We start from the raw sequence: 17,817 nt of genomic DNA on the forward strand, positions 1-17,817 counted from the left end.
ATGTCAGGGACAAGATTGTAGCCCTACACAAGGCTGGAATGGGCTACAAGACCATCGCCAAGCAGCTTTGTGAGAAGGTGACAACAGAAGAAACACAAAAGCACTGTCAATCTCCATCGGCCTGGGGCTCCATGCAAGATCTCACCTCGTGGAGTTGCAATGATCATGAGAACGGTGAGGAATCAGCCCAGAACTACACGGGAGGATCTTGTCAATGATCTCAAGGCAGCTGGGACCATAGTCACCAAGAAAACAATTGGTAACACACTACGCCATGAAGGACCCGCAAGGTCCCCCTGCTCAAGAAAGCACATATACAGGGCCGTCTGAAGTTTGCCAATGAACATCTGAATGATTCAGAGGAGAACTGAGTGAAAGTGTTGTGGTCAGATGAGACCAAAATCGAGCTCTTTGGCATCAACTCAACTCGCTGTGTTTGGAGGAGGAGGAATGCTACCTATGACCCCAAGAACACCATCCCCACCGTCAAACATGGAGGTGGAAACATTATGCTTTGGGGGTGTTTTTCTGCTAAGGGGACAGGACAACTTCACCGCATCAAAGGGACGATGGACAGGGCCATGTACCCTCAAATCTTGGGTGAGAACCTCCTTCCCTCAGCCAGGGCATTGAAAATGGGTCGTGGATGGGTATTCCAGCATGACAATGACCCAAAACACATGGCCAAGGCAACAAAGGAGTGGCTCAAAAAGAAGCACATTAAGGTCCTGGAGTGGCCTAGCCAGTCTCCAGACCTTAATCCCATAGAAAATCTGTGGAGGGAGCTGAAGGTTCGAGTTGCCAAACGTCAGCCTCGAAACCTTAATGACTTGGATCTGCAAAGAGGAGTGGAACAAAATCCCTCCTGAGATGTGTGCAAACCTGGTGGCCAACTACAAGAAACGTCTGACCTCTGTGACTGCCAACAAGGGTTTTGCCACCAAGTACTAAGTCATGTTTTGCAGAGGGGTCAAATACTGATTTCCCTCATTAAAATGCAAATCAATTTATAACATTTTTGACATGCGTTCTTCTGGATTTTTTTGGTTGTTATTCTGTCTCTCACTGTCCAAATAAACCTACCATTAAAATTATAGACTGATCATGTCTTTGTCAGTGGGCAAACGTACAAAATCAGCAGGGATCAAATACTTTTTTCCCTCACTGTATGTATATATATATATATATATATATATATATATATATATATATATATATATATATATATATATATATATATATATATATATATATATATATATATATATATATACATACACATATATATACATACACACACCCCCTGGATTGCTTACGCTATGTATTGGCCATTGAGAGGCTTTGAAGGCACCGGTCGAGTCCTTCATAGGAATGAATGGAGTTCTACAGTATTTCAATTAAATGTTTCAAGGACAAACTTACATGTATTTAAGTATTTTATGTTGTAGTGGGGACAGTAACATTAGTACTTTCTAAAAAAAATACTTTAAGGAATATGTTTTTATGTTTTTTATTTAAATGTGTATGTTTAACTCACATAAAAAAAAAATATATATATATATATAATTAAAAAGTATGCATTAAGGTGTCTGTAATATAATAAATGTGTCAAAAACAAATGTAGACATTAATAAATGCATTTCTATAGCTTCTAAAATATTTTTTACAATGGAGGAGGAGTACCAAGTTGGCTATGCGGTGGCTACAATACAGCGCCTCCTATCAGTCATCCAGGGTTTATATGCATCATTGTGTGGGTGTCTATTTTGTGTGTTCGTAGGTGGGAACAGTTAGCCAAATTATTTTACCAATTAGCTTCAGCAGGCTGGTGTGCGACTGTGGCAAAATTGGTTTGACTTTGGATAGCCTATCTCCGGGGCTAGTAAGTGACCGTCAATAAATTACACAATGTAATGAGATAATATTTTCATGTTGCTCACCTTTTAGTTCACATTAAATGCTTTCAAAATGTGTATATGAATTTACACAACTTATAGTTGGGTTGTGGCTTTTAAGTTATTTAAATTTGGAGCTATTGGAATTTTTACATTGTCCCATGTACATTGTGTAATTTACCGATGGTCCCCAACTAGCCACATAGGGATATTTAAAGTCAATGCTTGTCCTTGAATCTCTTCTGAGCTATTTTTACATGCACAACCACTACACCGTGAGTAATGCTTGAATATAGGACAAGCAGAACAGAAGATGCAGTATGATGCAGAAACTGTACCACATTTTAATTATGTATAAAGCATCTCTAGGCTGACAGAGGGCACATGCACAGTGCATGGGCAGTAGTAGACTGAGGGGGAGGAGTCATCGGAGTCCAGCTGGATTATAATAGGCAAGGGGGGAGGAAGAGAGACAACGCTATCTATGCAAATCCGCCTGTATCTATAGGCAATCACTGGGAATGAACCAGCCCTATTGTGTGGTGAATGAATTCTAGCTCCGGCTATCTCATTGCGAACAGGATTCTGCAGTCTCATCTCTGTGTGTGAATAGACAAAAAAACCACAGGGGGTTATGACCGTGTAAAATACATTGTGTATTGTCAGTGAGTGGCCATTTACACATTTGACAATAACTGCAAGCATGTCATTTATGTATTTGACAAAGAGCGCATGTAGTTTACGTCATTGTAGCTTCCAAAAACTTTACAGCCACAACTAACTTGAATTAAGTAACAATACGGGAATGTCAACAAGAGAATGTTTAGGTGATACATCCAATCATTACCAACCGTTGTATAGCACTGGTATTTTGCACTCGCACAGTTCACGGAATTGTGTATTTATAGTATGTAGCCTACCGCTAGATATGTCAGAGAGGCTTTAGTTTGCGCCATAATGCTTTAAAATCAACAACAGCCTTTTAAATTACGGTCCATTTGTATAAGGTAATACAAATTTACAGAACATATTCATTTTCTGTGTGTGGTCCACAATATTTGTGCTGAGCACACCACGCTCTTACTAAGGGAACCTTGACGCACATTTTTAATCAAGCTGTGTCGTACCTGATTGGTCGTCTCTGTGATAGCCACCAGCAGTTTCTCTACGGCGGCCTGGAGGCGGGAGCTAATATTCATGAGGTACTCCTCGTTCTCCAGCTGAAGCTCCGCTCCTGGCAACAGGCTGTCAGTCATCATCTGCTGGGACATCTCCAGGCCCTCGTCCGTCTCCATCTCGCCCGACCACACGCTCACATCGTCCACCCCAGTCTCGCTACCTTGGCAACTCTCAGTGGTCGACGCATCTGGGCAGGAAATACCTAAATGGAGGGCAAGGTTAATTGTCAGGAGAATACACTTCATTGGAAAATAATAGTGTTCATTGTCACCAATATCAACCATTCATTCATTTAATCATTTTCATCCAAACAATTAAATTTTTGGCAAAGCATTTAACAACAATTATAATATAAGGGATTAATCAGACACAAGGCTTCCGAGGAGTTGCCCATCCCTTCCTTGGTCTAGTAGTCTGAGCACTGTCCTTGTGCTAATATCAAATCAAAATCCAATTAAATTGTATTGGTCACATACACATAATTAGCAGATGTTATTGCAGGTGTAGTGAAATGCTTGTGTTCCTAGCTCCAAGAGTGCAGTTGTATCTAACAATTCACAACAATACACACAAATCTAAAAGTAAAAGAATGGATTTAAGAAATATATAAATATTAGGACGAGCAATGTCGGAGTGGTAATGACTAAAATACAGTAGAATACAGTATATACATATGAAATGAGTAAAACAGTATGTTAACATTATTAAAGTGACTAGTGTTCCATTATTAAAGTGACCAGTGATTCCATGTCTATGTACATAGGGCAGCGGCCTCTAAGGTGCAGGGATGAGTAACCGGGTGGTAGCCGGCTAGCGATGGCTATTTAACAGTCTGATGGCGTTGAGATAGAAGCTGGTTTTCAGTCTCTTGTCCCAGCTTTGATGCACCTGTACTGACCTCGCCTTCTGGATGATAGCGGGGTGAACAGGCCGTGGCTCGGGTGGTTGATGTCCTTTATGATCTTCTTGGCCTTCCTGTAACATTGGGTGCTGTAGGTGTCCTGGAGGGCAGGCAGTGTTCCCCCGGTGATGAGTTGGGCAGCCCACACCACCCTCTGGAGAGCCTTGCGGTTACGGGCGGTGCAGTTGCCGTACCAGGCGGTGATACAGCCCGACAGGATGCTCTCAATTGTGCATCTGTAAAAGTTTGAGAGGGTCTTAAGGGCCAAGCTGCATTTATTCAGCCTCCTGAGGTTGAAGAGGCGCTGTTGTGCTTTCTTCACCACGCTGTCTGTGTGGGTGGACCATTTCAGACTGTCAGTGATGTGTACGCCGAGGAACTTGAAGCTTTTCACCTTCTCCACTGCGGTCTCATCGATGTGGATGGGGGCGTGCTCCCTCTGCTGTCTCCGGTAGTCCACGATCAGTTCCTTTGTTTTGTTGACGTTGAGGGAGAAGTTATTTTCCTGGCACCACTCCGGCAGGGCCCTCACCTTCTCCCTGTAAGCGGTCTCGTCATTGTTGGTAATCAGGCCTACTACCGTTGTGTCTTCTGCAAACTTGATAATTGAGTTGCGTGACCATGCAGTCATGGGTGAACAGGGAGTACAGGAGGGGCTGAGCACACACCCTTGTGGGGCCTGTGTTGAGGATCAGCGTAATGGAGGTGTTGTTTCCTACCTTCACCACCTGGGGGGGCGTCAGGAAGGCCAGGACCCAGTTGCACAGGCGGGGTTCAGACCCAGGGCCCCAAGCTTAATGATGAGCTTGGAGGGTACTATGGTGTTGAAGGCTGAGCTAGTCAATGAACAGCATTCTTACATAGGTATTCCTCTTGTCCAGATGGGATAGGGCAGTGTGCAATGCGATGGCGATTGCATCGTCTGTGGATCTGTTGGGGCAGTATGCAAATTGAAGTGGGTCTAGGGTGTCAGGTAAGGTGGAGGTGATATGATCCTTAACTAGCCTCTCAAAGCACTTCATGATGACAGGAGTGAGTGCTACGGGCGATAGTCATTTAGTTCAGTTACCTTTGCTTTCTTGGGCACAGGAATAATTGTGGACATCTGGAAGCCAGTGGGGACAGCAGACTGGGATAGGGAGATATTGAATATGTCCGTAAACACTCCAGCCAGCTGGTCTGCGCATGCTCTGAAGACACGGCTAGGGATGCAGTCTGGACCGGCAGCCTTGCGAGGGTTAAGACGCTTAAATGTCTTACTGACCTTGGCCACAGAGAACGAGAGCCCACAGTCTTTGGGAGCGGGCCGCGTCGGTGGTACTGTGTTATCCTCAAAGTGGGCAAAGAAGGTGTTTAGCTTGTCCGGGAGCAAGACGTCTGTGTCCGCAACGTGGCTGGTTTTCCCTTTGCAATCCATGATTGTCTATTGTCTGTAGACCCTGCCACATACGTCTCGTGTCTGAGCCGTTGAATTCCAACTCCACTTTTTCTCTGTACTGATGTTTTGCCTGTTTGATTGCCTTACGGAGGGAATAACTACACTGTTTGTATTCAACCATATTCCCAGTCACCTTGCCGTGGTTAAATGCGGTGGTTCGCACTTTCAGTTTTGCGTGAACACTGCCATCTATCCACGGTTTTTGGTTTGGGTAGGTTTTAATAGTCACAGTGGAAACAACATCCCCTATACACTTCCTGATGAACTCAGTCACCGTGTCCGTGTATACATCAATGTTATTCTCAGAGGCAACCCGGAACATATCCCAGTCCGCGTGATCAAAACAGTCTTGAAGCATGGATTCCGATTGGTCAGACCAGCATTAAATAGACCTTAGTACAGGTACTTCCTGTTTGAGTTTCTGCCTATAAGAAGGGAGGAGCAGAAAGTGAAGGGGATACCTAGTCAGTTGTACAACTGCACGCATTCAACTGAAATATGTCTTCCGCATAGAATGGAGTCGTGATCTGATTTGCCGAAGGGAGGGTGGGGGAGGGCCTTGTAGCCATCCCGGAAGGAGCGTAACAATGGTTGAGAGTTTTTCAAGCGTGAGTAGTACAGGTAATGTGTTGATAGAACTTCTGTAGCGTTTTCCTCAATATGCTTTGTTAAAATCACCAGCTACAATATCACATTCATACTACTACAGTCTCAATCCTAGCTGACTGGTAGTGCCACCCCAGACACGACCACACACACTAAACAGCAAAGAACAGACATTTAATTATCCACAATTGCCTCTTTATTCTCAGGAGGGACACAAGTCATCTCTATTTTCTCTACTTCTTTCTCCTTCTCTCTTTTCAGTGCATTGGTCCACACTTTTCTAGCAAGGGAATGCAGGGGGAGAGAGTACGGATCAGTTGGCATCTTCTATCATGACTGCTAACCGCACTTGAATGCAAATACACATGCCACAGACACCATGCAAGTTGTAAGGATATGTGTGGTTGATACCAGAGTATGAGATGACGGTGAAGGGGGAAGAGGGGAATCCTGAATGTCATGTACTTTGTGAAAACAAAATCTCAATAACAATATCCTCTTGGAAGGAGTCAGTACTATTGTGCACATTGATTATTTTTCAGTTTATCCAAACATCAAGTTCACTTCACAGTCAAATAAACCCTGTCAACAGCTATACTTCATTGATAAAAAACCAGAACATATGAAAAAGGTTTTTAAAAAAGTCAAACGGTTGGTTAACTAGCAAGTTCTCTGAACTGTAAAATCGAACCACAATAATTAACCCTAGTTATGCATTTGTGCGTGCGTGTGTCCGTGCGTTTGTTTTACATGTGCATATGCACACTACAGTATGTGTGTGTACACGCGTGTGTATGTGTGTTTCGTGTGTGTAGAGAGGGCAGGCAGATGTTTACTTGAGGGGAGATGTTCGCACACTAGAGCAGACTTCACCACTTAAAGGAATACTGCAGGATTCTGGCATTTATCTACTTACCCAGAGTCAGATTAACTTGTAAATAACATGTTTATGTCTTTGCGTGCAGTATGAAGGAAGTTAGCAGTAGTTTCGCTAACTAGCTTTACTACTGTACCTGTGGACTTCCAGTCATTGCACTTAAATGCCAGAATCTCGCAGTATCCCCTTAAGCCTGTAGACACAGAACGGAGAGGCATATGGTTAAGCTTGGCAGGGCATTGTGTCTTAAAACACACTTGTCTTGTTTGGGGACTCCGCCTTTGGGCCACATACCAAGAGATGAGTATATAGATGCTAAGGAGTGTAATGGTATAACTACTATTGTCTGATAGTTAGGGAGTGGTTGGGGGAATAGATGGACCATAACATTGAAGGTTCAAATCCAGGGTTGGGTATACTGCTGTTGTGCCCTTGAGCAAGTGCACCTGACCTCAATTGCTTCATTCAGCTATCTAGTCGTGTGATTCTATGATGTGTGAAATAAAGGTTATGAGCAAATACTGTATGGAGGCAATTATACGTTCTGTTAAAACCAGGTAGTCGTATGGGGCAGCGACCAGGAAAAACTCTGAGCCCTACAATAATTATTCTGATTGGCTGGGCCTGGCTCAGTGGGTGGGCCTATGCCCTCCCAGGCCCACCCATGGCTGTGCCCCTGATCAGTCTAGTGAAATTCATAGTTTAGGGCCTAATGAATTTATTTCAATTGATTTATTTCCTTACATGAACTGTAACTCTGTAAAATCTTAATTGTTGTATGTTGAGTTATATTTTTGTATAGGAATTTTCCCCCCTGTATCCTTAGCAGCTTGGTTCGGTACGCAGTTGACTTTCACACAAACTGTATACAAGTTTTGAATATTGGCAAAGTAAACGATATATACTCAGTTTATTAGGTACACCCATCTAGTACCGGGTCGGAACCACCTTTGCCCCAAGAACAGCCAGAATTATTTGGGGCATGGAAACGTTGCTCAATTGGTATCAAGGAACCTAATGTGTGCCAGGAAAACATTCCCCACACCATTACAGCACCTGTACCGTTGACAACAGGCAGGATGGGGCCATGTACTCAAGCTGCTTACGCCAAATCCTTACTCTGCCATCAGCATGACGCAACAGGAACCGGGATTCGTCGGACCAGGCGATGTTTGTCTATTGTTGGTGATCGCGTGCCCACTGGAGCTGCTTCCTCTTGTTTTTAGCTGATAGGAGTAGAACCCGTTGTGGTCGTCTGCTGCAATAGCCCATCCGTGACAAGGACCTACAAGTTGTGCGTCCCGCGATGCCGTTCTGCACATCACTGTTGTACTGCGCCGTTATTTGCCTGTTTGTGGCCCTCCTGTTAGCTTGCACGATTCTTGCCATTCTCCTTCGACCTCTCATCAACTAGCTGTTCTCACCCACAGGACTGCAGCTGACTGGATGTTTTTTGTTTGTCACACCATTCTCGGTAAACCATAGACACTGTCGTGCGTGAAAAGCCCAGGAGGCTGACCGTTTCTGAGATACTGGAAGCGGCGCGCCTGGCACAGACGATCATACCACGCTCATAGTCGCTTAGGTCACTTGTTTTGCCCATTTTAACGTTCAATCGAACAGTAACTGAATGCCTTGATGCCTGTCTGCCTGCTTTATATAGCAAGCCACGGCCACGTGACTCACTGTCTGTAGGAGTGAACCATTTTCGTGAACGGGGTGGTGTACTCAATAAACTAGCCACTGAGTGTACATCAACAATTCATTCAATTTGATGCATAGGTCCCACAGAGCAAGGTCCCATAAAGAAAGGTAGCAGGTAACCAGTCAGTCAGGACCTCTTTAGACTGGCAATAATGGTTTGAAACTGGCAAGACTTCATTAATTCTGATATTTACCATTTGCATTTTTGGCAATAAGTATTCTCTCTCCCCATCTTTCTTTCCTCTCCTGTGTATATTTCTGTTACACACCCAGACCTCAAACCTTGCACATCTACTTCTTTCCCTCCCTCATTTTATCTTCTTTTGGTTTTGTCTGGCTCTATTTAATGAAATCTAAATCATCTTGATGGAGTGGGATTGAGCTCTTCCAAGACTTCGATCCCCAAGGGGGCCTGATTGGTGTCATACTTTTGTTGCATCCCTAGCTACTAATCATGGTCTTCAGTTAAGAGTAATCAGATGTGTTGGTTAGAGATAAGGTCCGGAGGAGCCATATTGCTGACCCCATTTTACTTCTCACAACATGCATAGGTGGTAGGGTTTGATTTGGAATTGGCTGCTCAACTAACCTCCAGCAGCCCCTGTGGCAGGCTTGAAGGGCTCACCAGCAGCTCTCTGCCAGGTGGGTCTCTGTAAGAAGGAAGGGGGTACCAGTAGCCCCTCCACGTGACGCCCGATGGTCTCCTCAGCGGCCGCTGTGGTCTTGAGCACATCACTCAGCACCTGGCGGAGGCTCTCATTGGCCTTACGCAGCAGATTCCTGTGGAAAGAGAAAAAATAAAAAAGAATATGTTGTTTGGACCAAAGATTATGGTCTTTCATTCATTCTTGAAAAACATATTTTTGGTACGTGTGAGGTTGGCAAGATGCATATCGCACAAGTGCTTTGGTTAACCACATACAGTGAGGGAAAAAAGTATTTGATCCCCTGCTGATTTTGTACGTTTGCCCACTGGCAAATAAATGATCAGTCTATAATTTTAATGGTAGGTTTATTTGAACAGTGAGAGACAGAATAACAACAAAAAAATCCAGAAAAACACATGTCAAAAATGTTATAAATTGATTTGCATTTTAATGAGGGAAGTAAGTATTTGACCCCCTCTCAATCAGAAAGATTTCTGGCTCCCAGGTGTCTTTTATACAGGTAACGAGCTGAGATTAGGAGCACACTCTTAAAGGGAGTGCTCCTAATCTCAGCTTGTTACCTGTATAAAAGACACCTGTCCACAGAAGCAATCAATCAATCAGATTCCAAACTCTCCACCATGGCCAAGACCAAAGAGCTCTCCAAGGATGTCAGGGACAAGATTGAAGACCTACACAAGGCTGGAATGGGCTACAAGACCATCGCCAAGCAGCTTGGTGAGAAGGTGACAACAGTTGATGCGATTATTCGCAAATGGAAGAAACACAAAAGAACTGTCAATCTCCCTCGGCCTGGGGCTCCATGCAAGATCTCACCTCGTGGAGTTGCAATGATCATGAGAACGGTGAGGAATCAGCCCAGAACTACACAGGAGGATCTTGTCAATGATCTCAAGGCAGCTGGGACCATAGTCACCAAGAAAACAATTGGTAACACACTACGCCGTGAAGGACTGAAATCCTACAGCGCCCGCAAGGTCTGCTCAAGAAAGCACATATACAGGCCCGTCTGAAGTTTGCCAATGAACATCTGAATGATTCAAAGGAGAACTGGGTGAAAGTGTTGTGGTCAGATGAGACCAAAATTGAGCTCTTTGGCATCAACTCAACTCGCCGTGTTTGGAGGAGGAGGAATGCTGCCTATGACCCCAACACCACCATACCCACCGTCAAACATGGAGGTGGAAACATTATGCTTTGGGGGTGTTTTTCTGCTAAGGGGACAGGACAACTTCACTGCATCAAAGGGACGATGGACAGGGCCATGTACCGTCAAATCTTGGGTGAGAACCTCCTTCCCTCAGCCAGGGCATTGAAAATGGGTCGTGGATGGGTATTCCAGCATGACAATGACCCAAAACACACGGCCAAGGCAACAAAGGAGTGGCTCAAGAAGAAGCACATTAAGGTCCTGGAGTGGCCTAGCCAGTCTCCAGACCTTAATCCCATAGAAAATCTGTGGATGGAGCTGAAGGTTTGAGTTGCCAAACGTCAGCCTCGAAACCTTAATGACTTGGAGAAGATCTGCAAAGAGGAGTGGGACAAAATCCCTCCTGAGATGTGTGCAAACCTGGTGGCCAACTACAAGAAACGTCTGACCTCTGTGATTGCCAACAAGGGTTTTTCCACCAAGTATTTGTAACATTAATAACATTTTTGACATGCGTTTTTCTGGATTGTTTTGTTGTTATTCTGTCTCTCACTGTTCAAATAAACCTACCATTAAAATTATAGACTGATCATGTCTTTGTCAGTGGGCAAACGTACAAAATCAGCAGGGGATCAAATACTTTTTTCCCCTCACTGTATGTACATAGAAACATGTGGTACTTGGTCATATTCATCTCTTTTTGAATAAACTTTTGTGTTGAAAAATAAAAATAAAGTAGCTAAAATATTTTAATTTTGGTCTTTAAGAGCAGCCTTCGGAAAGTATTCAGACCCCTTGACTTTTTCCACATTGTTATGTTACAGCCTTATTCTAAAATTGATTAAATTGTTTTTTTCCCCCTCATCAATCTACACACAATACCCCATAATGACAAAGCAAAAACAGGTTTTTAGAAATTTCTGCTAATTATTATTATTTTTACCCAGGAAATATCAAATTTACATAAGTATTCAGACCCTTTAGTCAGTACTTTGTTAAAGCAACTTTGGCAGCGATTACAGCATTGAGTCTTCTTGGGTATGACGCTACAAGCTTGGCACATCTGTATTTGGGGAGTTTCTCCCATTCTTCTCTACAGATCCTCTCAAGTTCTGTCAGGTTGAATGGGGGGGCGTTGCTGCACAGCTACTTTCAGGTCTCTCCAGAGATGTTCGATCGGGTTCAAGTCCGGCCTCTGGCTGGGCCACTCAAGGACATTTAGAGACTTGTCCCGAAGCCACTCCTGCGTTGTCTTGGCTGTGAGCTTAGGGTCGTTGTCCTGTTGGAAGGTGAACCTCCGCCCCAGTCTGAGGTCCTGAGCGGTTCTGGAGCAGGTTTTCATCAAGGATCTCTCTGTACTTTGCTCCGTTCATCTTACCTTGATCCTGACTAGTCTCCCAGTCCCTGCCGCTGAAAAACATCCCCACAACATGATGCTACCACCACCATGCTTCACTGTAGGGATGGTGCCAGGTTTCCTCCAGACGTGACGCTTGGCATTCAAGCCAAAGCGATCAATCTTGGTTTCATCAGACCAGAGAATCTTGTTTCTCATGGTCTGAGAGTCTTTAAGTGCCCTTTGGCAAACTCCAAGCTGTCTGTCATGTGCCTTTTACTGAGGAGTGGCTTCTGTCTGGCCACTCTACCATTAAGGCCTGATTGGTGGAGTGCTGCAGAGTTGGTGGTCCTTCTGGAAGGTTCTCCCATCTCCACAGAGGAACTCTAGAGCTCTGTCAGAGTGACCATCAGGTTCTTGGTCACCTCCCTGACCAAGGCCCTTTTCCCCCGATTGCTCAGTTTGGCCGGGCAGCCAGGTCTAGGAAAGAGTCTTGGTGGTTCCAAACTTCTTCCATTTAAGAATGATGGAGGCCACTATCTTCAATGCTGCAGAAATGTTTTGGTACCCTTCCCCAGATCTGTGTGTTGACACAATCCTGTCTCGGAGCTCTATGGACAATTCCTTCAACCTCATGGCTTGGTTTTTGCTCTGACATGCACTGCCAACTGTGGGACCTGATACAGACAGGTGTGTGCCTTTCCAAATCATGTCCAATCAACAGAATTTACCAAAGGTGGACTCCAATCAAGTTTTAGAAACATCAAGGATGATCAATGGAAACACGATGCACCTGAGCTCAATTTTGAGTCTCATAGCAAAGGGTCTGAATACATACGTGAATAAGGTATCGGTTTATTATTTTTAATACATTTGCAAAAATGTCTAAAAAACTGTTTTCACATTGTCATTATGGGGTATTGTGTGTAGATTGAGAGGAATTTTTTTTTTTAATCCATTTTAGCATAAGGCTGTAACTTATCAAAATGTGGAAAAAGTAAAGGGGTCTGAATACTTTCCGAAGGCACTGTATATACAAGTATTACATTGTCATAGTATATAACACAGCTTATACTTAGACATTTTAGTATAGGTCGGGTCCCTTGTCCATCTAACCTTTTATCAGTTCATATGTGGGTATAAAAAATAAAACAATTCTCTGGTCGAAAATGTACAATAAATGTGCAGAGGTAAAATCATGACGTGCACAGGAGTTAAATATGTTCTCTACAATATAAATGAAATAGAAACTACAGAACATTTCTATCGTTCTATAGTCATACCTCTCAGAAGTGATAACCTGATGATCTGGACAGGAAGAGTCATCCCCTCTATCTTGTGACGAGACATTTCCACCCACGGCCCTCTTCCTCCTGACCTCTTCATCTTCCTCTCCTTCCTCTTCTCCCCTCTTCTGCAGTGGATGGACCGGCAGGAGGGAGAAGAACGACAACAGCCCTGTCATTATCACCCGTTTACAAAAAAGCACACACTTCCACACTGAGTTGACGATTCCTGGAAACATGAGATGGCGACGGCCAGGCGAGCTGAAGGCATGACCATTATAAGAAATGTGAACTCAAATCAGACGAGAGTCGTAGCTCGCACCAATACACACAGACAAACACACACACACACTCACAAACACATTCACCTCCATCCAAGCCAGGGAAACACTAGTATCTTTGTGCTGTTATGGCAACAGGTGCACCTGAGTCAATGGGCTGATGCAGGAAGTAGAGTGGCACCCTCTCATGGTGAGGGAACAGAAATGCTGCTCATTCAGATAGAATACTAATCAACAGATGTTCACGTTGATTCCTAAATGACCACATTGTGTGTACTGGTGAAAGATGTTGAGGTTTCTGCAACAATCTTTTTACCTTTGAGCTCCAATCTTTATATTTCGTAATTTGGTTGAGATTAACAGTTTGACATTTAAATTAAACGAAAAACTATTATAGAGTAGGTACTCTTCATGTCATAATAAGTTAGGCTATTATGCAAAGAGCACATATAGTCCCAACTGAACGTCAGTAAATGCAGTCAATAGATTAACAGGATTTAATGTACTGAGGGTATAACATATTAATAACTAAACACATCAAGGGGCCAAAAGTGACAGCCATCATGGGCCTTCGGGGGCTGGATGCATAAAAATAGCATAAAGACATTTCAATTCACACTACTGAGAGAGAGTCTCCATTCATCAAACACTGCATAACATTTAGGGTTTCTGAACGAAACTATTTCCATTCACACCCCTGAGGGATTAGTCTCTATTCATCATCACTGAAACACTGTATAATTTAGGCGTTCTGAACACAACTTTGAAGACATTTCAACTCACACTACTGAGAGTAAGTCTCCATCAAACACTGAAAAACTGCATTATCATTATGGATTCTGAGTGCAACTCTGATGTCTTTTAGGCTGAGGTGTAAAGTAGTAGAGGTGCAACTGAACTGTAAAATAAAAATATAACCTTTTCTTTCTGTGAGCCTCTGCTTTTCATTTGCGGTGTTGCTCTTTCCTTCTTTCCACTTTCTTTTCTCTCACTCTCTCCATCTCCATCAGAGGAATAACCCATCTGCAATCAAAAAGCAAGTAGTCTAAATTTATTAAATGACCAAAATTATAACATTCACAATAACATAAAATGACTGTTTGATGCATCATAGTTTGACTCAAAATGTTAGAACATTTGTGAAGCAGTGGCGTGAACATTATGTGGTAGCTAAACAAACCCAAAAATCTAAACGAAAAGTTAGTATGACATATACTTTTTGGCGTTGCGTTAGTTTATGTCTAGCACTTACTTTAGGTGACAATGCTAGCAAACAGGCTATGGTCTTCCTAAAGAAAAATGCACTTTGTGGGTGTAGCCAATATGGCAGCCGAGTGAAGCATCTTCGGTTAGACATCACAGCCTCTTCAATTAGAAACACTTTGGACATGATGTGATAGTAGGCTATGGCTTAGGCTAAAAAAAGCACTGAGAAAAAGAGCTAGAAGGAGCAGGAGGGACAACTAGTGTAAGGACACAGTGTTATCCTTCAAAAGACCCCTGAAGGGTTTGTACAAAGCAAACCGCATCATGTGATGTATAATAATATCCCTCCCCAGGCGATCAAGTGGTTTAACCCACTAAGTGCTTCTCAATATGGAGATAATTGGGTTAGAAGAGACAACACTTGGCAGGTGGATGAAAATCACTTCCCTTCATTTTCAAACTCCTCATTTAACACAGAACTACATTCAGCTTCAGCGGAGGGTGGTTTTATGTGGTCTTTTAGACTGCATGTTTCGAAGAGCTTAAAAACTCTTCCAAGTGCTAAGCCTGTGCATCTTAGCACCTGATGCCAACCTAGGTGTCGAAACCATAAAAAAAAAGTGAACACATGCTACTGTGCAAATCAAAATCACTCATTAAAGCACTATCCAGAAATCCCCCAATGCTAACCTGCTCAGATCCTGGACCTATGCGCCGAAGCTGCTCTTTAATCCCATGGAGCTCCGCAGTCCTCTCCTCCAGCTCTTTCTCCAGCCTTTCTTTCTCCTCTGCGAACCTCCTCTGCACCTCCTCCAGAGAGATCCCCTTGGTGAGTGAGCTCCTGGGGGTCTGCTCCTCCTCTTCCTCCCCTTCCTCGTCGGAGTGGGTCTGCATGGCTGAGGTGGTCTCGCGGGCACTCTTGGTGATTCGGGCCAATTCGCTCTGCTGGGCAAACTCCACCGACATCTGAACTATGACCTAGGAGAGATGCATACAGTGAGGGAAAAAAGTATTTGATCCCCTGCTGATTTTGTACGTTTGCCCACTGACAAAGAAATGATCAGTCTATACTTTTAATGGTAGGTTTATTTGAACAGTGAGAAACAGAATAACAGAAAAATCCAGAAAAACGCATGTCAAAAATGTTATAAATTGATTTGCATTTTAATGAGGGAAATAAGTATTTGAACCCCTCTCAATCAGAAAGATTTCTGGCTGCCAGGTGTCTTTTATACAGGTAACGAGCTGAGATTAGGAGCACATTCTTAAAGGGAGTGCTCCTAATCTGAGCTTGTTACCTGTATAAAAGACACCTGTCCACAGAAGCAATCAATCAGATTCCAAACTCTCCACCATGGCCAAGACCAAAGAGCTCTCCAAGGATGTCACGGACAAGATTGTAGACCTACACAAGGCTGGAATGGGCTACAAGACCATCGCCAAGCAGCTTGGTGAGAAGGTGACAACAGTTGGTGCGATTATTCGCAAATGGAAGAAACACAAAATAACTGTCAATCTCCCTCTGCCTGGGGCTCCATGCAAGATCTCACCTCGTAGAGTTGCAATGATCATGAGAACAGTGAGGAATCAGCCCAGAACTACACGGGAGGATCTTGTCAATGATCTCAAGGCAGCTGGGACCATAGTCACCAAGAAAACAATTGGTAACACACTACGCCGTGAAGGACTGAAATCCTGCAGCGCCCGCAAGGTCCCCCTGCTCAAGAAAGCACATATACAGGGCCATCTGAAGTTTGCCAATGAACATCTGAATGATTCAGAGGAGAACTGGGTGAAAGTGATGTGGTCAGATGAGACCAAAATCGAGCTCTTTGGCATCAACTCAACTCGCCGTGTTTGGAGGAAGAGGAATGCTGCCTATGACCCCAAGAACACCATCCCCACCGTCAAACATGGAGGTGGTAACATTATGCTTTGGGGGTGTTTTTCTGCTAAGGGAACAGGAAAACTTCACCGCATCAAAGGGACGATGGACGGGGCCATGTACCGTCAAATCTTGGGTGAGAACCTCCTTCCCTCAGCCAGGGCATTGAAAATGGGTCGTGGATGGATATTCCAGCATGACAATGACCCAAAACACACGGCCAAGGCAACAAAGGAGTGGCTGAAAAAGAAGCACATTAAGGTCCTGGAGTGGCCTAGCCAGTCTCCAGACCTTAATCCCATAGATAATCTGTGGAGGGAGCTAAAGGTTTGAGTTGCCAAACGTCAGGCTCAAAACCTTAATGACTTGGAGAAGATCTGCAAAGAGGAGTGGGAGAAGATCTGCAAAGAGGAGTGGGACAAAATCCCTCCTGAGATGTGTGCAAACCTTGTGGCCAACTACAAGAAACGTCTGACCTCTGTAAATGCCAACAAGGGTTTTGCCACCAAGTACTAAGTCATGTTTTGCAGAGGGGTCAAATACTTACTTCCCTCATTAAAATGCAAATCAATTTATAACATTTTTTACATGCGTTTTACTGGATGTTTTTGTTGTTATTCTGTCTCTCACTGTTCAAATAAACCTACCATTAAAATTATAGACTGATCATGTCTTTGTCAGTGGGCAAACGTACAAAATCAGCAGGGGATCAAATACTTTTTTCTCTCACTGTATGAGGCATCATAGTGGAATAGTCCCACTGGCTATCATAAGGTGAATGCACCAATTTGTAAGTCGCTCTGGATAAGAGTGTCTGCTAAATGACAGAAATGTAAATGTAAATGTAAAATGAATGGTTTAAATGTACTGTTGATAAGTGAAAGAAAGAGGCAACAAAATATATAAAGTCTATTTTCAACTAAATGTAAAAGGCAATTCAATCTAGATAGAAGGACTAAAAGCACTGCTCCTCACAAATAAATGCTAAAAGAGCATCTTCCTATCAAAAGACCTTCGGTGCAGCTTAAAAAGTATGCTTTGTACATACAGTTGAAGTCGGAAGTTTACATACACCTTAGCCAAATACATTTCAACTCAGTTTTTCACAATTCCTGACATTTAATCCTAGTAAAAATTCCCTGTCTTTGGTCAGTTAGGATCAACCACTTTATTTTAAGAATGTGAAATGTCTGAATAATAGTAGAGAATTATTTATTTCAGCTTTTATTTCTTTCATCACATTCCCAGTGGGTCAGAAGTTTACATACACTCAATTTGTATTTGCTAGCATTGCCTTTAAATTGTTTAACTTGGGTCAAACGTTTCGGGTAGCCTCCACAAGCTTCCCACAATAAGTTGGGTGAATTTTGGCCCATTCCTCCTGACAGAGCTGGTGTAACTGAGT

The 17,817-nt window shown here is 43.4% G+C and overlaps 1 protein-coding gene across 4 annotated transcripts in view; it reads right to left on the bottom strand.

Annotated features, from left to right (window-relative positions):
- LOC311126887 (A-kinase anchor protein 9-like) overlaps positions 1-17,817 on the bottom strand; it is a 130,859-nt gene that overhangs the window by 47,102 nt on the left and 65,940 nt on the right. For all 4 annotated transcript variants that reach the window (XM_084158577.1, XM_084158576.1, XM_084158578.1 and 1 more), the window contains 5 exons: positions 15,218-15,505; positions 14,240-14,344; positions 13,038-13,168; positions 9,190-9,380; positions 3,023-3,276 (listed from right to left, as the gene is read on the bottom strand). In XM_084158577.1, coding sequence (XP_084014703.1) covers positions 3,023-3,276; positions 9,190-9,380; positions 13,038-13,168; positions 14,240-14,344; positions 15,218-15,505 — 969 coding nt within the window. The remainder of the gene's footprint in view (positions 1-3,022; positions 3,277-9,189; positions 9,381-13,037; positions 13,169-14,239; positions 14,345-15,217; positions 15,506-17,817) is intronic.

This window comes from Coregonus lavaretus (genome assembly GCF_964263955.1).
Source record: "Coregonus lavaretus genome assembly, chromosome: 3".
Lineage (NCBI taxonomy): Eukaryota > Metazoa > Chordata > Actinopteri > Salmoniformes > Salmonidae > Coregonus > Coregonus lavaretus.